The following is a 25,247-nucleotide window of genomic DNA, read 5'->3' as shown; positions in this document are numbered from 1 at the left end:
TTATCGGATCCTCAACAATTTAAACAAGGAAACAACTTGTTCTGTAAACTGGTTACAATTTCAAATCCACTAACACAGCAAATAGTCTCATGAAATTTGTCTATCAGGGGAAATTATAGGCAGAATTCTATTTTATCATTAATCTCAATTACAAGTTGACAATGACACTTCTCAAGGCAATAAATCAAATCTGGCATAAGGATGCAATAAAATTTGCTTGGGGGTAGGCCGCTTGCCTTACAGCCTGGGTTCAATCTCTGGTAACAACAACCAAAAAAAAAAAGCAGCAAAATGATATTGAAGAAAGCAAACCTGACCCCCAAAATTCCAAACAAACCTAGACTAACTCATGCAAAAAAAAAAAAATGAATTTGCAATGTAAATGCATCCCTGTATGCTAGTCCCACAAGAAGAGGTGACAGGGAAGACGGCCTATGTGTCCTCACCAACCTCTTCTCCCCACAGCCAGGGAGACAAGGATCCTGCCTGGGCTGCAGAACTTAGGCTGCCTACGAATACCAGGCCCAGTTTTCACCCTGAATGGGGCCCTCTCATCTCTGGAACTTCTCTTCTCTCCCCCCGCTGACTCCCCCTGCCTCTGCCATCCCCCCTCTCTCTCTTAGGGAATACCAGGGAGGGCCCGACGGTGGCAGAATACAGCAGGCAGGGCTCGGATGCCCAGGACAGCTCTGATTCAGGCAGGCTCGGACGCCCAGGTGGGACCCAGGGGCTGAGCGCAGGCGTCTCACGGGGCAGCGGGAACTGCTGCGGTACAGCCGAGAGGCCCCGTGACAGGTACAGTGCTCGGGGGCGGGGGGGGGGGGGGGGCGTCTCTCCCACAAGTACATGGTCATGGTCAGAGACTGAGGAAAGCTTAGTCAGGGACCCACGGGAGTACGCAGGGACAGCACTGTTCCAGAGAGGCCCAGCGAGATTTCAGAAGTCACACGCTGACCTGGGCACTGTGAGGCAGAAGGAGTGACGTCATGCACAGGTAAAGGAGAGGCCTGGCCATCTGGGGAGGGCGCCGACCCCTCTGCTTAAACTGTACAATAAACTCCAACTTCTCACCACCCTTCAGATAAATTAAGCAAACATCTGTTTGGGGGCCAGAGTGACAGCACAGTGGGTCAGGGGTCTGCCTTGCACGGGGCTGACCAGGCTTGCTCCCCAGCACCCAACAGGGTCCCCCGAGGCCACCGGGAATAATCCCAAGCGCAGAGCTGGGCATGAGCCCTCTCTGGGGGCTGGGATGTGGCTCGACACTCAAGCACACACTCTGCACGGGAAGAGCTTCAATGTCCGGGAAAGGGGACAACAGGCTCCTCTCCGGCACTGAGCTGGGTGGGAGCAGGAGTTCACAGTGCTGGGCTTGCCAGCACAAGTTCGAATACCTTGTTCCCACACGAGCGCAAGTTCAGGAAGCTCTGCAGTCTGCAACCCCTGGCCCAGACGCAATCTCCTGCTGTGGCAGCCAGGTGACCGTGAGCAGCACAGAAAGGGGTGCAGTCCCCTCAGGGGGCCACAGACACCTGCTGTGTGATCCCTGGCTAGAGTCGCAATGGAGTGTGTGCGAGAGCCACAGCCAGACACGGAGGCCACTCCCGGTCATATATCAACCAACGGCATCCACTGAGAGGGAAGAAGGGGGAAGAAAGGAAACCAGCATCCAGACTCACAAACGGACCTCGGAATAGAGCCGCTCGCTGCAGAGATGTCTCCAGACCTTGCGCCAGGCTGATTTCCCCTGGGAGCCTCGGAGGGGGGCAGGCCCTGTCCCTCCGCCTGCTCCAAATGAGCCCCGGCCGCCACAAACCTCCAGAACCCAATTGCCGCCACCCTCACGGCCGACCTTCACAGGCTTCTTCTGAGCCCCCCACGCAAGAGAATGAATCCACTGAAAAACCCAGGTTTGAGGGACCCGTGACTAAGACTCTAGGCCTCAAGGAGTTAGGAACGGGCTGCCCCGTCCCATCTCCCAGCCCTTCCGAGGTCCTGGCTGTCACGCCCACGAACTGACTCCGGGTGCCATTTAAGCGCTTTAACAGCCCGATGCAGACTCACAAATGAATCGTGGAACAGAGGAGCTCGCTGCAGAGATGTCTCAAGACTGCAGTTATTTAAAATTTTAGATTCCAGCACGTGGCCACTTTTGCAGCTGCACAACATCACATACTGTTTCTATTTTTTTCTTTTTTACTTTTTTATTGGATCACATGTGAGATAGACCCTTACAGGCATCTCATACTATTCATAACAAGCAATACAAAATAATGGTGGTGGGAAGGTATAACAATTTCAACTGGTGCTGAAATATTGAATGTAATCAGTCAATTATTGTGAACAACTTTATGAAAATAAAATTTAAAAATTAAAAAAAGAATGCAAGTGCAGTACTATCAAAAAGAGAAAGAAAGAAAGAAAGAAAGAAAGAAAGAAAGAAAGGAAGGAAGGAAGGAAGGAAGGGAGAGTACAGAGGGTGGGGTGTCTGCCTTGCACATGGATGACCCATGTTTAGTGTATCCCCAGCACCCTATATGGTCCCCCGAGCTTCGCCAGGAGTGATTGCTGAGTACAAAACCAGAAGCAACCCCTAAGCATCAATGGGTGTGTGTGTCCCCACCACTGGGCACTGCCCCCCACAGAAAAAAAAAGAAAGAAAATGAAAACAATAGTTTGATTTTACTCACACGCTTCTTCCCTCCAGCAAACTACTAAGGAAACCAAACCATCCGCGGTTCTATTACTCTTCTTCTCATGTGCTTAGTCAATACTGGACATTTCAAGGAGTCAAAGGCCCTCAAGCAGATCTAGGACACTGAAAATCTAATAAAGATGGGCACTCAACAAAGTAACACTCATAGGGTTAAAGACCCGACAAATGCTGATTAACCTATAGGACTCCCAGGGTTGCTATTCAGAAGGTCTAAAACTGTAACTGTCAACAGTCTCGGGCTGGGGTTATTTCTCGGCAAGCTGACATTTAGAATTTAATCAGAGGTGCGCCATGAAGCCTCCCCTCTGAAGAGGAGTAGGAGTCACTCTGGTTAAATGCCCTGAAGACTAGCTACAGAGGATTTCTAAAAGCAAGGAGGAAGAAATTACACTGAAGCTCGAGCCAAAAGAACCGAGTACTAGGTACCTTACACAAGCTGTTCACCTTGTACCTCAGTTTCCTCATCTGCAAAATGAGAAAATGCCACCAGACCTACATTTCAAGTAATATGATGCACACCTTCAACTGCCTGTTCAATGGAATCACTCTTCCAACCAAAGACGAGCTACTTCAAATAATTTCTAAAACGCAGGCCACGCATTTTAATACATTTTTCAAATATGCAGACGGATTCAGACATTTCAAAGGAAATGCTTATTCTGCCTCTCTGCTTTCTCTCATGGCATCTGTTGTTCCGAGCAGCTATGAAAAAGCCCAAGGTCTTTAATGGTAGACCCCCACAGGCCCCCAGCACTTACTTAACTGGGGGCCAGGGGTAAATGTAATATGAGCGAGAGGAGCGGAGGGGCGAGTCCGGGGAAACGAGGTTAGGGCATAAAAACAACAAGCCCATCTTTCATCTCTCCCGGCTCCTCCTGATGGCAGACAGTGTATTTAATCTGCTGAGAGACCAGATTTAAGGCCTCCCTTTGGCATAGTCCACCCATGAATTATTAACGTTTGCAGAAGCAATAGTGTATCCGCTCAAGGCGATCAGAGAGGATAATGATGCGCAACTAAGATGGAATTATTAATCCCCCCACTTCCCTCTCCTCTGCCTCCCTCGACTCCTCAGTCCCCGGGGGTGTGGGTGGCTTTCCCGGCAACGACACTTGGAGCTGCCGCCTCAGTTTCCGATTTGGGGTGGGGTGGGGAGTAGGGGTGGGGAAGAGAAGCATGGCCAATCCGAACGCCCAAGTTTCTAAGGAAGTCTGCAGACACTGCAGAGGCTGCTTCTAGCCTGGCAGATGCCCACCTGGTGGGCAGGTTAAAGCCCATGCTGGGCGCAACTCTCCTGAGCTGGGTGTGGGCTCGGAGGGTCGGGGGCGTCCCAGGTGAGGTAGCTGCGGCCACAGCAGCACTGGGCCCTGCGCTTTGGAGTCACTCACTGATCAAGAGCTCTTCTCTGGCTGCCAAGGGCGCTTCCTGCGAGGGGAGGCAGGAAGGAGGAAATGAAAGCCTGGCTGAGGTAGAAGTTATTTCAGAAGACAAAGATGAGGTGGAGAACCTAGCTGCCTGAAGGCGCTGCAATATGTTTGCTGTTCCAAAATAAACCCCACTGCACAGCACTCCTCAAATGAGAGCAGGATGAACAGTCAACAAATGTCGCAGAGCACTTAGGAAGGTGAGCACCAGATTTTTCAACTTCATTCCTAAAACATGAGAACCACAATCAACTCTCTCCCTTTTCCTGGTCGTTTCTTTCCCCTCATAACTCCTAAAAGAAAAAGAAGGTGGGGGGGGAGGGAGGCAGGGCAGAGAAATGGTACACCAGTTAGGAAGCTTGCCTTGCACACTGACCCGGGTTCCATCCCCAACACCCCATATGATCCCCCAAGCCCACCAGGAGTGAGTCCTGAGCTCAGAGTCAAGTTTAAGCCAACAGACCAAAAAAACAAACAAAAGTTTACCAAATTCTAATAGTCTCACCCTAAACAACTCTCTCCTAAGTACTATAACAGAAACAGAATTCTTAGAGATCTTCATTATCAAGTTGATTCAGGCACCCCAAAAATCCAAAATACCTCACCAGCAAAGGCTTTAGGGAAGGGCTGAAAATACCAAGAACACTTTAGGGCGACAAATGAAAGAGCAAACAAAACACGACCAGGTTAGCTGGATGGAGGAACTAAACCCCCATCTCTGGGGCTACAAGGGCAGAGTAAGTAGAGCCTGCAGGAAGGCCGGCCAGCCAGGTCAGGCTCCCAGGGCCCTCCTCGGCTGCACACCTCCCAGCCATGCTCCTCCAGCGGCACAAGAGCCTGCATGGGCACACAGGCCAGGCTCAGGAACCATCCCACCCGCAGTGGGTTCACCACTGAAACTTGGTGGGACACACACACACACACACACACACTCCATGCCCATTAACAACAGCTGCTCCGGGGAGACACACACACACACACACACACACACACACACACACACACACACTCTATGCCCATTCAATGGCTGCTCCGGACACAGAAACACACACACACACACACACACAATCCATGCCCATTCAATGGCTCCGGGGAGACACACACACACACACACACACACACACACACACACACACTCTATGCCCATTCAATGGCTGCTCCGGACACAGAAACACACACACACACACACACACACACACAATCCATGCCCATTCAATGGCTGCTCCGGACACAGAAACACACACACACACACACACACACACACACACACACACACAATCCATGCCCATTCAATGGCTGCTCGGAGGACAGGGACAGAGAAAGATGGATATAGAAAAACAGCAACCAAAAGAATAGACAAACAAATGAAGATCTAAAAGCTGGAAGGACCGAAAGGACAGGAGGCAGGATAAAACAGAAAGCCAAAAATGGGCGAATCTAACAAAACCAATCTGTCTAAACCCAGATAATCCACTCCACTTCAGCATCCAAACAGGGCATTTGTTCCATTCATCACCCACCAAAATCCAACTGAGGCCTGAGAGTCACAAATTTCAAGAAATTGACCTCTTCATAGAAGGAGCCTCTGATGGGGGAGAGAGAAAGAGAATAGCGGGTAGGACACTTGCTTTAAACATGGCCAACCCGGGGTTCAATTCCCCAGCTCCACACATGGCTCCTCTACCGCCCCACCCCCACCCCCAGAAGTGAGCCCTGGTCGCAGGGAAAGCTTTGAGCACCACCGGGTATAGCCCCAAACCAAAACATGAAGTAGCAAGACCCTCCGTGAGCTCTACCCACAGGAACGGCAGGCATCAGGATCACCTTTTGTTCCTGTGTGTATCTCCAACAGCAAAAGTGAGACTGGCCACCAGGTTATTCTTTCCCTCATCTCGGTAGCCCACTTCCATCCCTGTCATCACTTTATCTAACCAACAATTCTTCCACAGGGAAAGGAATGAACGGAAATGCCACTTCAAGGAAGCAAGGAAAGACCCCAGGGGAGAGAGAGTTTCAAAACAGTAAGAATTATGACCAGGGAGTGGCAAAGGAGCTCGAGAATGTTAGCTTTGCAAAAAAAAAAAAGAGAGAGAGAGAGAGAAATTTACCCACCCTCTTGATTCATTCCTCAGCAAAAAATAGTTAAGAATACAGGGCAAGCTCTATATTATAATCTAGTTTTAAGTTCCACCTTTGGGACCAGGGCGATCGTACAGTGGGTAGGCACTTGCCTTGCACACCAACCCACGTTTGACATGGCCTATGGTCCCTGAGCACAACCAGTAGTAGCCCTGAGCATTGTCAGGTGTGGCCCAAAACTCCTCCCCTGCCTCTATCCCCCAAAAGAGTTTCACTTGTGACAGTAACTGACCTATCTTGATCTCAGTTTCTTCCCCTTCTAAATGAAGATGATGTCAGCATCCATTCAAGGCAACTTAAATAAAGCTGTGAGAAACAGGGGGTAACGGACAAAATCAACCCCCTGCTAAGTATTACACAACTGTAAAGTCTATTAGGATGTGCCCCTCAAAGCGCAAATAAAATCCAGCCCCGCCCCCCACATCAGAGAACAGTCACAGAACTTCTCAATAACCATTAGGTTGGAGGACTACAACCCACTTGAGACATTCAGGAGTTTTCCCATTCCCTTACAGAATAAAGGGGCGGACGGGGCTCGGCAGCAGAAGGCCCCGAGTTCTGTCCCTAGCATGAAAAAACAAACAACAGAAAACTCTTGTGTGCCACTGCATAGGAAGTACCCAAAAATGACTTATGAGGATGATTTTTACTGACACTTTGTAATTTCTCACCTTTCTGTTGAAATAAATTCATGTCCCTTGACATTTCAAGTAACTGTTCAGTAGTCTTAAGAACCTTGCCCAAACAAGCTGTTCTGATAACTTCAAGGGGTGAAAAAGCAGTCAAAAAACTCAAAAATGGTTGAGACTGGGAGACACTCAGGGGTTAATCCTGTCCCTGGACTCCTGTCCCAGGGTCTCCCAAGCATTATTGGGGGCCATGAGTACGAGGACCCTACCATTGAACTGCAGTCCAGTTGGTCCCTGGGCCCTCCTTGGAAGCACACACACCCCACTGAAATAAGAAGTGCAAAAATGGAACCCTATTCAAGTTCTCTGAATGAGGTATGTCTCACTTTTGTAGCTGGGAGAGGAGTAATCTTCCCTTGCAAAGTCATTCAATTTTCATTCACTCAGTCTCAAAGCCCCTGATTTAATGTTTCTCACTCATCTAACTCCTTCGATCATTGCTCTGAGGCAACGGTTCACCTTTTGAGTGAAAGACTTGCAGAATCCAAAAGAGGGTGAAACGTTTACTTCCTGACTGTCCTGTCTGAGTCCAGCTCCCACAGGGCAGCACCCTCGGCTAGGTTCTCATCTCAACCCTGAGGAGCACAGCCCCAGGTGGGCTTGGAGAGCCACTCTGGGACTCTTCGCTGTGACCTCCCCTGGACACTGCCCACTTGAGCTCCCTGCTGGGCCTTCTCTTCAGGCTTCAGTTCTGTTCCTTTGCATGAGGTTAGTCCAAAGGGCAGACCAATTTGCATGACTTCAGGTGTTAATATTCTGCTGAATGCCAACTCACTGTCTCCTGGAAGTGAGTAATTTTGCTACAGAGAAATTATTTTCTGCACTCTGCAATACACAGGGAAAGTTGAAGACTTTGTGCCTTTAAAAACCAAACACACATATACCCTGGGACAGCCAAATCATATTATAAGATGGAAGATTTCAACATTCCGGCACACTGCCAGGGCTTAATAGCCAGTCAGACGCTAAGTAAGGAAATGGGTCTGCATTAAACCTACAAATAAGTCAACAATCAATAGTTCAGGATTACAGTAAAAATTTGATGTGCCCTTTAAATTGCTTCTAGCATCATCCTTCTTACTCAAGCTCAGCCTCAGAAACAAAACAAAACAATGATCAAGGAAAAAGCCGAACACAACCTATTTGAATAAGCACAGAGCTCTGGCATTTTGAAACTAAAAGCTGCTCCTGGATCCCACAGAAATCCCATAGAGTTTACCTGTAAGACAGCAGACCTGAGAAATAAGAGGCTGAGCTGCAGACAGCCAATTCTACTGAGAGCCAGCAAGCAGAAAGCGACAGCAAAGCTGTCCTGGAGATACAGGGGGCGAAGGCATGCGGCATTCCCGCAAAACTCACCTCTCCACTCTCCAACGGCAGGAGTTTGAGTCAAAATTCGGAAAAGTCACTTCCAGCTTCTCAGCCCACATTATTTTGCTGTTACAACGATGCGAGGGCGGGGGGGGGGTGGGTAGGGGGGGACGACGACGGACAGTGACCACCAGACCCATCTCAAGGCTGCGGCCGTCTTCCCTGGCATTATGACTTGCATTATTTTTCTGGAAAGAGACACCCCATTATACTTCTCTATCTTACTTCTGCTACCTTCCTCCTTCAAATATGTCCTGAAAACTTACTCCTTTAACTGAAAAAAAGCCTGTCTAAGATGAAATGTTAAGCCTGGGGAGGTCAGGGCACACCAGGACAGGTGTGGCACCCCTAGCTCGGGTTCCTTGGGTTCTTCGTCAGAGAAGTGGGGATAGGGTTAAAAATAGTCCCCGTTAGACTGGAGCGATAGCACAGCGGGTAGGGCGTTTGCCTTGTAAGCGGACAACCCGGGTTTGATTCCCAGCATCCCATATGGTCCCCCGAGCACCGCCAGGAGTGATTCCTGAGTGCAGAGCCAGGAATAAACCCTGTGCATCACTGGGTGTGGCTCAAAAAGAAAAAAAAAAGTCCCCGTTGCCTAGGGTTACTGAGCAAGGAACTCCCAGCAGGAGGTCAAAGCAGCAAGTGTTCAATGCACCTATTTAGGAAGGGCTAGACCAAGGGCAGGAGCGAGGACTCGTCTCTGTGCAACAGAACGCTGAGACTGAACAGACAGGAACAGTTTGCAGGGAAGGGAGGACAGAGAGCAGCGGGAAGGGAAGGGAAGGAAGGGAGAAGGGGAAAACACTCAACTATACCACTCAAAGTAGGTGCAAGGACACGGGCCACTACGGCTGCGTCCTTGTTACACAGCAGTCAAGGACAGACACCAAGACACCTGTAGGACCTTCCCCAGCCACCCGAAAGACGCGCTCATGCCCACTGAATCCAAAAGAATCCCAGGCGTTGTATTTTGCTGGTCTCTCATTCCCCCTCTCTCCCCTAGCAACTTGTGAACTGTAGCTAACAAAAATTTGCCTCCATCAGAGACAAATCAGGAGGGAGGGAGAAACCTAACTTGCTCAAGAAACGCCAACCCTGGAAGTCCCTTCTGGAGGAACCATACCCACCATCGCCTTCTTTCAATCCCAAGATGTCTGGGGAGGGCGATGCGGGAACATGACAGGACCAGGTGCTGCCGTGAGCGACCACTGGCCAGGGTATGCCAGGCCCTAACCATTCAGCCATGGCTCCTGCTGAGATAAGACTAGTCTGGCCCATGAATAAACAAGATAAACAAGGTTGCTGGGGAGGGGGTGGGAGTGCTCCCAGTCAGATCACACCTGGGTATTTTTGGTGTCTGGAGCCAATCAAACATATTACAGCCGCCCACAGTTGTTTACACCTGTCTCTAAGTGACAGCTATTTTAGAATAGACCATGAGGGAAAAAAAGGGGTGGGGGGAGAGAAGGAACTCTCCCCTTCAGGTAGTAACGCAGCAAACCAGCCTGTGCGCCCACACTCCGCTCACCTTCTGCTGACCCAATCCTCCCCTCTGTCTCAGAAATACAACGCACATCCCTTGCTCTTTCTGGCCAGTTTCTGGGCAGCAGGGTCACGCCCAGCCCTGCTCGGCTGCGTGCTGTAAGAGCTGCAAGAGCTGCGGGAGTCTAAGAAACGCAGGCAGGAGGGTGCTGGTGGAACCCCGGCCCCGCGGTGAGAGACCAGGGCTCGCCCTTCCTTCCGTCCTCCAGGATCTTTACAGGGGCGCACTAACTAGGATGCAGATCACGGCCAGGCTTCCAGCCACCTGAGCGCCGGGGTCTCACTCCACCTCTCCACATCCCAAAGGCAAGACAGGAGCCGGGCAGCTGTGGAACAGGAAAAACATGGCAAAAGATAGCAATCCACACTGGCTCTGAGGGCTCGTGGAGACAGAGGCTGCTGCCATCCTGCCCCAGCTCCTTTCCTGGGCTCCTGCCAAGCGAAAAGGAGAGCGGAGCTGCCTGCTTGTCTCAAGCCACCTATCACTCCGCAGAACTACTCGGAATATTCCCACATTCTCCCCTCCATGGGGTCCAGTGGCAGAGCAGAAACTGGGGCCCCAAATACTCAAGCAAAAGAACTGCACTCTGCGCCCACACCAGGCTGCCACCTAGGAAGGTCTGGGTCCGACATTCTCCTGGCGACAACAGGTCACAAGGCCCCGTGGCCAGCTGATGACAGTGCACACCGGGCCCGGAGGTGCCTTCTGAACAGGGTGGATGAGTCTGCGGTGACCCGCTCGTCTCCGAGGAGACGGTTCACTCTGCATCTAAAGACTCCAGTTACCCGACAGTTCAGCAAACAAGCCCAGGTCAGGTTCCTGAAAGCAAGTACCTAAGAATAGAGACAGCGGATGACAGTGGACGGTGCGCATCTCCAAAGTGCTGGGGCATCGACAGATATTGGCAGGCTGAGAGAGTGTGTGGAGGAGGGGGAGCCGGCTCCCCTGCAGTTCAAAGGCAGCAGAGGGGTGGAGGGTGGGGAAAGCAGGCCATATCTGAAGTGCTATTAACCATTAGATAAACACTTTAGTCATAGGCTTCTTCCAAAACACTCTTTACAGAACCATTCCCAACTTCTTTCTTCTTGAAGTTGGTAATTGATACCCCCTTGCTCACTACAGGATAAGAGAAATGTCGGAGAAAACAAAAAAACCTGTCATTTCCTGCCTGCTCAGAATGCAGTCAGCATCCATTTGCTTGCTGGTTCTGAAAGCCCTGCATTCACAAGGAAGTGTGAATGGACAAGTAAAAAGGCTGAAGTCTTGTATCCTTGGCTCACATCAAAGCAGTTCACACATCTTCCAGACAATCCCTTTAACACCCATTAAAGACATTGGCTCTAATACCATTTTTACTCCAAAGTTACTATTTTTAATCCATTCACAGGACATTTTATGTGATTGCATACTTTGCCAGGGACATAATGTCTACCTTGTCACAAACAGGCAGAGAAATTAAATCATTTCAGTGCTTAACCGTAGTAATCAGCATCAGACTGCTGAATCACAAACACAGCCCTGCCTCTCAGAGATCACTTTTTTATGTTTACTGGTGTATTTTTGTCCTTTCCCCCACCCCCACCCCTGCCCCATGGGGAAAACCCTCTTTATCTGTCACTGTCACTGTCCTCCCATTGCTCTTCAATTTGCTGGAGCGGCCCAGTAACGTCTCCATCATGAGACTTTGTTGTTACTGTGTTGGGCATATCGAATACATCACGGGGAGCTTGCCAGGCTTTGCCGCGCAGGCAAGATACTCTCAGTAGCTTGCCGGTCTCTCTGAGAGGGGGGAAGGAATCGAACCCGGGTCAGCGGGGCCAGCAGTGCGCAAGGCACAAATACCCTATTGCTGTGCTATCGCTTATTTATTTGATCCACTTATTTATTTGATTAAACAAAAATAAAATAAGCTGCATAGGAACAATTTTCAAGTCCAAAGAGTTAGGTGGGCAACCCTATTTTGTGCCTGATCTTACAGGCAATATTTTCAGGTTTTTTTCCTCACTGAGAATAATGCTCGCTGTCGGATTGTGGTAGATGGCTTTGACTACATTGAGGAATATTCCTTCAACTTCCTTCAATTTTGTTGAGAGTTTTTATCAAGAATAGGTTATAGATCTTGTCAAATAATTTCTCTGTAACTATTGATATGATCATGTTTTCTATTTTTTCTTTTATTTATATAGTATATTATCCCTTGTGGAACCCGGCTTGCTCGCATGATTGTCCTTCATCTAGTGTTCTGCCAATCCTATTTAGGATGACTCGAGTGAACAACTTGTTGATGACAGACAATAGGCAGATCGGGCGACAGTTGCCAATGTCATGGATGTCTCCCTTCTTGAACAGTAGTATGGTCCTGCTGGTTTTCCATTGGGACGGAACCTTGCATTCAGACAGGTAGCGAGTGAAGAGCCGAGCCAGTGAATTGATGAGTACTGACGGCAGGTTCTTCAGGTGTTCAGGTCTGACCTTGTCTGGGCCGGGTGCTGTTCGTTTCTTTACTGACGAAATGGCGTGTTGGATTTCGGAAGGGAGAACATTGGGAACAACATATCCATCCTGTGGAATTTGGTATGTCGGCAAGTGGACATGGCTATCGAAGAGATTTGAGTAGAAGTCATGAATAATCTTCTCCATTGCCGTTCTGGAGGATGTGATGGATCCATCAGGACGTCGGAGGGCAGTCATCTTGGTCTTGTAGTTGGCGAAGGACAGGCGGGCGTTACGAATACTTTTCCCGGCTTCTGCTCCATCTACCAGCACTTCTGCTCTTCTCTCTTTGAGGTCTTCCTTGATCACATCTCTGCACTGCTTTGCGAGCTCGGACGTTAGCTTGCGGTTGCCTGAGGCATGCGCCAAACCACATTGGTGAATAAGCTCAAGAGTTTTCGAAGACAGGCTTTTTTTGTGGCTATCTCTCTCTTGGCGTTCCTCGCACAATCACGGAGGTGCTGAACCAGTCGATCGTATTCCTCGTCAATGTTGTCAACAATGGCATCTTCCCATGTTGCCGCAATAGTGCCAAAGAGCTCCCAGTAGGTGGTCGTTCTGGGAGTTCTCTTTTTAAACTTTGCAGCCCTTTCTCCCTGCTCTGTGAAGTAGAATTTTGCACGAAGGAGACGGTGGTCCGATCCCATTCGAAATTTTGGGACAACAGCGACATCGGTCAGGCAAAACCGTCGACTGAATATGATGTGGTCTATTTCGTTGTGGAATCGTCCACCGGGAGACTCCCATGTCCAACGTTTAGATTCTGCCTTCTGGAACTGTGAGTTACCATGAATGGTCTTGGTCGACATGATGAACTCAGTCTCTCACCCTGTTCATTCCATTCTAGGCCATGGGTCCCGATGTGAAGTTCTTCAGCTGATCTTCTCGGTCCTATCTTGGCATTAAAATCACCCACAATGATCTTGTAGAAGGTGTGGTCTTCTTTAAAGAACTTCTCCAGCTCCATGTAGAACTTCTCGATTTCTCTTTCATCATAATGAGATGTTGGTGCGTAGACAACGAAGATAGAAACTGCCGGCAGTGAGCCACATCTATTCAAATGTAAATGTTCGATTCGGGTTGTTAGGCATTCGAATGAATCAATGCTCATGGCCAAGTTTGTGTTGACAAGGACACTGACGCTTCCGACACCTCTTTTATCACATGTTCCGAGGAACAATTCTTCTCCAGTGTCGAAAACGGCATGGTGAGATTCGTGCCTTCTTGTCTCGGTCAGACCAATGATGTCGTACTTGATCATTCGCGCTTGTACCATCAGGTCCTCGATGGATAACCAAACTCACACGATAACCAAGCTCATTGAGGTTTCTCGGGAGTTCAAGATGCCGCTCTGTTTAACGTTCATTGATTTAAAGAAGGCCTTTGATTCTGTTGAGACGGAAGCGGTCATTGAAGCCCTAGCCAATCAGGGCATTCAAGCCCAATACATCAAGATCCTCCGTGAGCTGTATTGTGGATTCACTACCAGGATCTCACCATTCTACAAAGAAGTAATCATTGATGTCAAGAGAGGGGTTCGGCAGGGTGATACCATTTCACCGAAACTCTTCAGTGCCACTCTCGAGAACATCATGCGACGACTGGAATGGGAAGGAATGGGAGTGAAGATAGATGGTCGGCAGCTACACCACCTCCGCTTTGCTGATGACATTGTTTTAATAACACCAAACATCAGCCAAGCGGCACAAATGCTGGCCGACTTTGACCGTGAGTGTGGAAAGGTAGGACTACAGCTGAATCTTACGAAGACAATGTTTATGAGAAACAGCCTCGTTCCTGACGCCCCATTCACTCTCAACGGAACGACCATCTCCGAATGCAACAGCTATGTGTACCTGGGTCAAAAAGTCAACATGACAAATGACCTGGCACCCGAGCTGCGCAGAAGGAAGAGAGAGGCTTGGAACGCCTTCAAGAACATCAAAGAAATAGCTAAGAGGACGAAGACCCTCCTCCGGCTCCAGGCACATCTCTTTGATTCCACTGTTCTTCCTGCATTAACATATGCCTCAGAGACCTGGGCCCTAGGTAAACAGGATGAGAATGCTATTCAGGTCTCCCAAAGAAGAATAGAAAGAGCTATGCTTGGAATATCACGTTTCACTCAAATGAGAGAAAGAATCCGGAGTTTCGACCTCCGTCGATGATCAAGAATCAGGGACGCTGTCTCATTTGCCAAGGTGTCAAAAATCAGATGGGCTGGTCACATAATGAGATTTAAAGACGACCACTGGACTAGAGCTGTTACCGACTGGATCCCACAGGATGTCAAAAGACCGCGTGGCTGCCCACCTACCAGATGGTCAGACTTCTTCATCAAGATCATGAACGATCGGTTTGAGGCTCTTCATGTTCCCAGAGCGAACAGATGCCATTGGGCTACACTGGCATGAGACAGCAACGAATGGAGACGTTACTGGCATCCGCTCGAGTAAATCGATGACTAATGGGAAGTTAAGTGATTAAGTGATATAGTATATTATGTTGACTGACTAGTGAATGTTAACCCATCTTTGCATCACGGGATGAATTCTACTTGGTTGTGGTTTATGACCTTTTTGATGACTTGTTGAATTCTATTTGCTAGTATTTTGTTGAGGATCTTTGCATCTGTGTTCATCAGGGATACTGGCCTGTATATTTCTTTTTTTTGTGGTGTCTCTGCTTTTGGTATCAGGATGACATTTCATAGAAACTGTTTGGGAATGTTTCTGTTTCTTCAATTTCCTGGAAAGCTTAAAAAGGACTGACAATAAATAATTTATTAAATTAAGGGTTTGGAAGAATTACTAGTGAATTGCTCTGGGCCAGGGTTTTTCTTTGGGGGGAGACTTTTGATTATCATTTCAATATAAACTATGGTACATCCACACAATGGAATATTATGCAGTCACCAGGAAGAATAAAGTCATGAAATTTGCTTATAAATGAATGGACATGGAGAATATGATGCTCAGTGAAATGAGTCAGAAGGAGAGGGACAGGCATTGAATGATTACACTTATTTTTGTGATATATAGAAAAAACAACACAGTATGAGACTATTACCCAAGGACAATACAAATGTCAGGGAGGACTGGTCCATGGTTGGAAACTTGTCACAAGTTGGAGGAAGAGGGAGAGGCAGTTAGGATACAGAAGGGACCTCTGTGACAATGACAGTTATAAATGATCACTCTGAATGAGAACTGAGTGTGGAAAATAGGTAAAAGGGATACACATGATAACTTTATAGTAGCACTGTCCTCCCATTGTTCATCGATTTGCTCCAGCGGGCACCAGTAACATCTCACAACAAATTGTGAGACTTGTATAGTACTGTACAGCAAACTTAATGATCAGAAGGGGGAAGAGAGAGTGAGAGGGAGAAAAGAGAGAGGAGAGAGGAGGAAGAAGGGAGGGAGGGAGGGAGGAAAGAGAGACAGACAAAGAGAGAGAGTGAGAATGAGAGTGAGAGAGAGAGACAGAGAGAGAGAGAGATCTGCCATAGACTGAGGCTGGAGTTGGGGGGTGTCGGGAAGGTAACTGGGAACACAGGTAGCGGGAAATGTACAGGTGAAGGAAATGTACAGGACAACTTTATCTCACAGTTTAATTTAAAAAATTTTAAAAAAAGAAGACAAAGTCCTAAGAGACAGAATCTTTGCTTTAAGACCACAATAGCGGATAGTGTTATTTACTCTTAAAACTGCTCAGAGGTTAATACTGGGTCAGCATTAAATACTAAGGAACAGAAAAATCTGTTCATTAATTGAGGAAGGGGTGCAGGGTGTAGATGGGAACACCCTATGTTCAGAAAGGAGACCAAACACTGGTAGAAACACAGCCCTGAATAAATACACAGTGACCTGTATGCCTTCCACGTGCAGTCCCACAAGTATAACTGAAGGGAGCTCTAAAATGTACCTGGGGTTCTAGGAAAGGGCACCTCTCTCACAGCCCTCAGCCCAGAGAAGGGCATCTCTCTCATAGGCCATGAGCCCCAGGAGAGGGCATCTCTCTCCCAGGCTGGGCTTCTCCCAAACAGGCCTTGGACCAGGTAAGAATGAGAGTCACTCCCTACTGAATCCAAAAGCACTGTCTACGGGTTAAGTCCAGGATAGATGGCTGTTAGAGGCTATGAGGGACAAGATTCAAACATTCACTAGTCCTCTCATAACTCCAAAAAAAGGTCATCAAGAATATCTATGTTGACTCTCAGGGGCAAGAGGACTATGAAAAGGAGGTTAATGAACAAAAATGCTTAACCAAATTCCTCACATTAGATGCAATACAAGTCTCCTATAGTGTCCTTATGTGAAAACAGTTCACAATAGAGCTAGGTTTTATTCCTTCAGAGTTCATCAATTCAAAATCCCAAATCACCCAATTTGGGTTAAATCACCAGTACAACCCCCAAAAGCCTATCAAGCAGATTAAGAGCAGAAAAATTATGAAAGTAAAGTATGTTCTGCCGACTTAAAGCCATTTCTCAGAATCACCATACAAATAATCTGTACACAACAGACACTAATCATGAATAAACCTTATTTCTTCCTTGAATTTATTACTAAAGCAGTTCTGGTAAGACCTCTCCTTGGCATACATAATCGGTTTCATTTGCTTTCCTTTTTTTTTTTTTTAAGAATGAAAGATGCTTACTAAAACTGGAAAAAATTTAATTCCCTCTGAGAAATCAATAACAAGGATTTTTAGAACATAATGAAGACTACTGAATGAACATTTTTCTTTCTTTAAGCACCATGACTTACAAAGCTGTCACTGTTCGGTTTTGGACATGCAATATTGCAGCACCAATCCCACCACCAGTGTCAACCGCCCTCCACCAATGTTCCCAGGCTCCCTGGTGCCCCCTCCAGCCTGCCCTCTTGACAGGCACCTTTCTAAGTTCAGTTGCTACAGTTGGGTCTCTAGGTTTCAGTGTTGTTGACTCTCCGGCTTGGATATTTGACTCGATCGTTCCTCAACACCACCCTTGTACGTGACCCCCTTGACCTGACCCCTGTTGCTTCTCATCTGTCTCTTCCTGCCCCCCGCCATCCCCCCTTTCTTTTCTTCTCTGACCTCACACACTGGGGCTTCAGTTACTTTCTTAAAACGATTAAAATACTCTAAAATCCCTTTAAAATAATCCCGGAATTAAGTATTGTCCACCCACTCTCTTTCCCTCAACTGATTCCGAGTAGGGAAAGCTTCATATACATTCTTCCTCAATCTATCTTGCCAGTAACATCCCTGCACTCCAGCCAGGCTAGACAACCAGTTTCCATAAAACTGCCAACAAATTTCTGAAATCAATTCCTTATCAACAACTTGCCACTATTTATTACAAACACACAAGTAACCAACAACTCAACTCCATTTCCTTTTAGCTATTATGTAGCTGCATCTAAACAGTCATATCTTAATTTGAGGAGGATGCTGGGCCATAGCCAGTAATACGAGGGCTGACTCTTGGCTCTGCACTCAGTAATCACACCTGGTGGTGCTCAGGGAATCATATGGGGTGCCACAGATTGAACCTGGGTCGTCTGGGTGCAAAGCAAGCACCTTGCCAGTCGCACTATCTCTCCTGCCCCCGAATAATTCATTTTTATGCTTACCAAAGCCATTTATGCTTTTCTTATTATTTAAAAGATAAGCGAAGATTGGTCTTAACATGCTTCATTTTTCTAAGGCCAGAGACAGAAAAAAATGAAAGAAATAATGAATGTTTTATATGGTTACCGTGTAAGCAAAACAAATTTCTAAGAAATAATCAGAATAGCAAAGTTAGTCTTATATGTAATGAATCAGTCTCTCTTTGATTCTTTCTCATTAATTACTTTATCCTTTCTTTTGAGAGTTTAATTTTAACGTTCTCAAAGAAGACATTAAGACAGAAGAGGATGAATTTTCACTTAGCTGAGACTTGCATTGGCTGCTAAGTCAATTTCAGCAACAGAATCTAAATTTGTTTACTCTATAGGGAAACATTAAGAATATTTTGGGTTTTTTCCCCTAAGCTGCAAAGCCAACATACTAGATTTGCAGACTAATAGAAGAGATATTTGAGAAGACTGAAAAAACTAATACACAAGGAAAGTCTTAGTGTGTTAGACTGAAATTAAGAAATTAGACATTAAAAGGGCTAGAGCGATAGCACAGCGGTAGGGTGTTTGCCTTGCACACAGCCAACATGGCCGACCCGAGTTCGATTCCTCCGCCCCTCTCGGAGAGCCCGGCAAGCTACCGAGAGTATCTCACCCACACGGCAGAGCCTGGCAAGCTACCCGTGATGTATTCGATATGCCAAACACAGTAACAACAAAAGTCTCCAATGGAGACGTTACTGGGCCCGCTCGAGCAAATCAATGAACAACGGGAGGACAGTGACAGTGACAGACATTAAAAAGATGCTATCAAGGAACATAAAGTAAATGTGTTATGTACCTAAGGGTGCAGATTGGGATTAGGAGGGAAATTGGGGACACTAGTGGAGGAAAGGTCACTCCGGTTGGAACACTAAATGACTGAAACAATTGTATTAGGAGCAACTTTGTAAACCACGGTGTTTTAATAAAAATTAAAAAGTGCTATTGCAGGCCACCAAAGTGGTGAGCAAAGACCTCAAGTCCAACAGGTGAAAGAAAAGGTTAAGAAATTGGGTGGCCGAAGTATAAACACTTCCCGGTTGAAAATGTCTGTCCAGGGGCTAGAGAGACAAGAGGGCAGGGAGTTCGCCGTGCCCGGGATCAAGCCGGCTTCGGTCCTGGCATCCCATGGGCAGCCCACCTCACTTCCCAGCAGCCCGTGAGAGGACCAGAGGATGAGCCCGACACTGGGCCAAGCCCGCACTCAGTCACATGGACAGCAGGTGCCTTGCCCAGCACTCCTCACAGCTGTGAGAACTCGATGCGCAGATGCTGTTAGCTACAATGAATTTAGTTCGCAACGTTCTGGCACTATAGGGGGCTCAGTGTATCTGCAGAAAGAGACGTCCAAGGCTAACTCCTAGCATCTGTGAGTGCCTTCACTGGAAATAGCTTGGCAAATGTAATTTAAGGACCTCAAGATGAGTCGCTCCCGTGTTTGGGGAGGGCCTGTGTGAGCGGGGACCTTCTGAGAGAAGGGGAGGTCGATCTGAACACACACCCAGAACACAGGACACCGGAGCAGGAGCGCCACAAATCAGCGACACCTTGAGAAGCGGGACCGGGAGGGAGTGATGCCCTCGACTCGCAGATTTTCAAAGTTCTAGCCATCAGAACTAAAAGGAAATAAACTTCTAATGTCTTAAACCACTAAACTGGTGGCATTTGTCGTGGCTTAGCCCTGGGAGTTTAATCTGAATTTATAAACAATACCATCGCTGAACTTTATTAGGTTAGTGGGCTGCCACAACAAACTATCACAGCCTGATGCTGAGAAACTACAGCGTCCATTTTCAGGGGCAATTCGGGCTATTTCGACAGTTTCCCTGAAATGCTCACACTCGAGGGAAAGGCCAGAATACAATCGGCCTGCAAATAACTAAACTTTTGTTCACGACATAACACATCATCCATGGTACATTAGATCTATTTCTCTCATAGAACTCTATTTCAATTAAAGGCATTAAGGTAAATGAGGGGGAAAAAATACATTGGGATATTGACCGGTTTTTCTAAGAGATATTAAGATGGTTACTCTTCTCACACAACCACCACCTACTATGCAAGGGGTAAAGAAGAAGGTCGTTCTGTGATTAAAGGTGGGCGCTGGCATGTCTTCTGACTACTGCGTAAGTTAGGGGTGGAGGATGTGCCCTACTAGCTCACAGTCAGGGCATGTGTCTGGCATGTATGAGGTAGGGGTTTGATTCCTAACCCATCACCCCTGCCCCCAACTCTACCTAAAGAAGTCAGGCAAGGACTTGACTCTGCTGGTAGCAAATTACAGCAAAGGCGACTGAGGCACACAATACAACTTATGGCCTCCAATCCTGACCACTGACTAGAGCCATCACAGACCAAGTCAAGCCCCGACTTTTTAAAAAGCAAATTTTTGAGGCTGGAAAGACGGTAGAACAGATAGGGCATTTGCCTTGCATGCGGCCAACCTGGGTTCAATCCCTCGCACCCCACGGGGTCCCCTGAGGCTGCCAGAATGATTCCTGAGTGCAAAGGCAGGAATAAACCCCCGAGCAATACCGGATGTGGCCCAAAAAACAAAATCAAACTTCAACTTTCTGCTTCAAAAGGCTTTGCTGGCAAGCATATAAAGTCAACAGAGGGCTGATTTTAAAACCAGCAGCTCATCAAACAAACTCCCAGAAATAGTAAGTCACACATTCACCTAAATTTTTATTTCAGGTCAGGATCATCAGTTCCTAATTAATCAAGAGTTACCTGGCTAACACTTCACCTTCTAAAGCTATTCCACAAAAGTCAGAGTTTGAGGTCAAACTCTGACATGGAGGTTCAAAGATTTCCCAGAGGTGCAGCACTAAACTCAGACTCAGTCTCATTCCAAATTAAGCAGCTCTCTTTGATGTGACCGAGCACACATTGCTAGGAAACCGCCTAATGGGGGTGTTGCAGAAGAGTGTTCATGCATTAAACAGAGGGGTAGAGGAGATAATCATTATGAGTCAACATATTTCTAAACCTGTCATCAGTACCTCAAAGCAGAAACCAGAGAACCATTCCAGTAGAAACCCGTGATGCTGCTGGGTCTACCAAATGTGACAAAGAAATGTAAAACGAACCCCTTCGGCATTTTAAACCTGAGAAACAACAGTTTTCTTCAGCACGTGTCATGTCTTCCTACACTCTTGAGGATAAGACCCCAAATATATGGTGATTATTCAAATGCACTCCATCTCATTCATCCACCTCATCCCTGTTGTAAAAATTTTATAGGGCATTCAGAGTTCAAAGAGAAGATGAAAAGAGAACAGGCAAAATGTAAAATAATAATAAGTGTACGAATGAAGACTTCATGTCTCCTCACAACTACATGAAAATGAGGCTTTTTTCACCCTGAGAGGTTGGGAGAACTGGGGGGTGGGAGAGAGTGCTCCAGGAAAGTCTCAGGGTTTCTGAAAGCCACTCCCAATAGTACTCAGGCACCTGGGCAGGTGGGGTCAATACTTGGGTGTGACTCCTGAGCACTGCCGGGGGTGGCCTAATTCCCCTCTCCCAAAACCCAAGGAAAAGAATGACTATTCACAACGGATGCCGTTCTCAACTCCAAGTACAAGGCCTCTTATCTGGAATACATACAACAGAATCGTGGCCGTCAGAGCCCTTCAAGCAGTTCCCGGGAAGAGGAGCGTGATAGAGTGCATCAATTCAAGCAAATCCTGAAATATCCAGCAACACAATTCGTCTCCATTTGTGTTAAGTTGACCCGCATCCTCTCATTTCGAGGATAAATCACTGATAAAAATGATACGCCACCGTCCCTTCACTCTAGCTCAAATGCAATGTTCCAATTCCTCAAGACTAAATGGACAATTTTTTTCCTTAATAACTGTGTGTGCGCGCACACACACGAACACACACTCATCTCTGATCAGATTAAAATAGCAATAAATTGTGCCCGTGGCACGCGAGGCTAAATGAGACTGGAGTGCTCTATTAGACCATTTCCTGGTGCCACTAATGCAGCCAACTACTTCCTAGAAATCAATGGCAGGTTTCAGTAAACAGTACTCTAAATTTTCCCCAGCTCTTTGCCCACCAACACAAGCGAGATGTAGAAAAGAAACGAGAAAGACAAATCGTAAAGATTATTTGACGTCTAGCAAAGGAAACAAGAGAGACTTACAACTAACGTCTCTTGGCCTTGGATTGGGCCCGAGGAAAGAAAAGAAATCTGTCCTCAGAGTGGCAGTGACCTGGACAGCGCAGGTCAGGATGGCTGTCTTCAATTGCACCTCCCAGAGCAGTGCGAGAACAGGCCCGTGCTCCCCACCACACTTCGAGAGCCAAATCTCCTGCTCTCTTATTCTTGGAAAAAGAGAAGCCACAGCAGCATGCTGAATTCCTAAGTCAGCTGGTCAGCGAAGGCCCTGGGCCTTGGCCCTCGGCCACACGGGCAGGTGTCCCCGCCTGTGCCGCGAGGTTCTCCCGCACCCCTCACCTGAATGTCTGTGTCCTTCACCGGTTCGAGCGGCTCAAAGGTGGTGGCTGCGCTCAGACTCTCCAGTCGCTGCGAGATGTGAGATATGTCGAGTCCCCGAGACCCCAGAAGAACCGACCTAGGAGGGCAGAAGCACCGAGAGAAAGGGTTAGAGCATCTCAGACGTCTCACGGAACACCACAGTACTCTTTATTCAAAGCCCCCCAGTTCCAGAGGGCTGTTTTGGATAGCCCTCCTTAAAGATCCCTCACCTGAAGTGACAGAAATAAAGCTACACCTGGTGATAAGAAAGAACATCCGGATCATGCCTGACTTGGAATAAACTGAGACCAGATCGGGCTGGAGTGATAGCACAGCGGGTAGGGCATTTGCCTTGCACGCGGCCGATCCGGGTTCAATTTCCAGCAACCCATCTGGTCCCCTGAGCACCACCAGGAGTAATTTCTGAGTGCAAAGCCAGGAGTAACCCCTGAGCATCGCCGGGTGTGACCCAAAAAGAAAAAAAAAAAGAGACCAGATCAATAGTTCCCAACAGAGTTGCACACACTGGTGCTAATCTCTGAAAAAGTTACTGTTGAACACCACTCTACAGGGCCGGAGGGGATGAGGGGCAACGAACCAGAGAGAGGACAGCGGATAAAGCACTCGCCTTGCACGCAGCTGTCCTGCATTGGGTCCCCAACACTGATCACAGGCCCTCAAGCCCCACTCCCAAGTGATCTGAGTCAGGTGTAATCCCTGAGCATCCTCGGGTGTGGCCCCCAAACAAAAACAAAGCAAACTAAGAGGTTGAAAACCACGGGGTGGGCAAGAGAACAACAAACCTCAAGGTAAAGAAACCCAGGAAGGTTCAGTGGTCAGGAATCACCTCAGGGCACCAGATGTGGTGCCAGTGAGCAAGCCTGGGTCGGCAACACGCAAGGTTCCACCTGCTCTACCAGTTCTCCGACCTGTCTTCACCCTGCCTACAACCAGAGGCTGAAGACCACTGATTCTTTTTTTTTAAATAAACAGACTTTATTTGAAGGATTTTTAAGGTGTGGAGGGAGAGAGAGTAACGTACTAAGAGAGAACACGGGCTTCTCCAAGGGCGGAGAGAGCCTCTACGCACATGCCGGCATCAGACACGAAAGCATGAAAGTACACATTTCAAGAGGGAAGATGTGAGCGACACATGTGCTCGAGCACCACATGTGCTCGGCCACGTGGGCACAAACAGCACATGGGCTCGGGCAGCATATGCGCCGACCACTGCTCTTTTAGACCTTTGTAAAGACAGGTACGGTGAAGCACAAAACTTTATTCAATAACCACGAATTACGAAGCTATTCACTGGGTTTCAGATGTACAATGTTCCAATACTGACCCCTTCGCAGCTGCCCACTTCATTCCATCTACGGTCCCCACCTTCCCTCCCGCTTCCAGCCTGCCTCTTGGGCAGGCACCTCCCCCCACATCCCCTTTCAGGCACTGCGGCTTTTCGACACTGTTTCTGATCAAACAGCGCCTTTCACTTGGCCCACTTTCACCACCCAGTCCCCGTCCAGAGTAAGCCCTCCCCTCCATCACTGCTGTCGCGGTCCCTTCCCTGACCTGTTCCCCGCCCCGCACTGAGGCAAGAGTCCTACTAAGTGCTCCTGCTCTTCATTTCCACTGCCTCTGGGCATTAGTTATTCCCCAACTATGTTCCTTTACTGTCACAAAGTGAGATCATTCTGCATCTCTCCTTCTCCCTTTGACTCATTTCACTCAGCATGATACTCCAGATCCATCCCTGTATCAGCAAACTGAGTCACTTCATCTTTCCTTTTGGCTGGGTAGTATTCCATGGTGTACAAGTTTCTTTATCCCCTCATCTGTTCCTGGGCACCGGGGTTGTTTACAGATTTTGGCTATTATGAACAGCCAAATACTTTTTTCATTTCATTTCATCATCCTGTTATTCGTCGATTGCCTCGAGCAGGCCCCAGTAACGTCTCTTTCATCCTAGCCCTGAGATTATATTCAAGGCTCTTTAGGAGAATGAGACCCATCATTGTTACTGGTATTTGGCATATTTGGTACGCCACGGGGAGTTTGCCAGACTCTGCCCTGTGGGCAGGCTACATTCGATAGCCTGCAAGTTTGTCCAAAACTTTGGCCAAATATTATGAATAGCTAAAATTCAATGCACTGAACAGAGGAATGCATTTTGGTTTGGGGTCCGGAACCACAAAATTTTAGAAGCTTCAGGAATAAGGCTACTGAAACATTATTAGGTGAGGAAGCTAAAAGTCCAGAGTGATCAGTGATTGCAAAAGATCTAAGGCCAACTCGCCAAGGCTTCTCTTCAAAAGTCAAATGTCATCTGCAGTGCATCTTCAAGCTCTCCTCTGCCCCCAGTCCAATACAGGAAGCTGTTATCAGACCAATAAATGCTTTTAAATTTATTGTGATGGGAATAGGCTAGCTTTATTTCTGCTTATCTGGGACAATGTAACAATGAAAAAGGCCCTCCCGTTGATCCTCGATTTGCTCGAGCGACGTCTCCATTGGAGACTTTGTTGTTACTGTGTCTGGCATATCGAATACTCTCGGTAGCTTGCCGGGCTCTCCGAGAGGGGCGGAGGAATCGAACCCGGGTGGGCCATGTTGGCCGCTTGTAAGGCGAACGCCCTGCCGCTGTGCTATCGCTCCAGCCCGTAACAATGAACAATGAAGAGAAAAACAAAACAAAACAAAACAAACAAACCAAAAAAAGAACC

General features: G+C 47.6%; 1 protein-coding gene across 1 annotated transcript in view; it reads right to left on the bottom strand.

Moving 5' to 3' along the window:
• The window catches only part of NUP93 (nucleoporin 93), a 113,502-nt gene that overhangs the window by 62,736 nt on the left and 25,519 nt on the right, over nt 1-25,247 (bottom strand). The window contains exon 3 of the mRNA XM_056136199.1: nt 22,504-22,621. Coding sequence (XP_055992174.1) covers nt 22,504-22,621 — 118 coding nt within the window. The remainder of the gene's footprint in view (nt 1-22,503; nt 22,622-25,247) is intronic.

The sequence above is a fragment of the Sorex fumeus genome, unplaced genomic scaffold (assembly GCF_029834395.1).
Source record: "Sorex fumeus unplaced genomic scaffold, SorFum_2.1 ptg000122l, whole genome shotgun sequence".
Lineage (NCBI taxonomy): Eukaryota > Metazoa > Chordata > Mammalia > Eulipotyphla > Soricidae > Sorex > Sorex fumeus.
The sequence above is the reverse complement of the archived record's forward strand: the minus strand, read 5'-3'. Positions and strand labels throughout refer to the sequence as shown.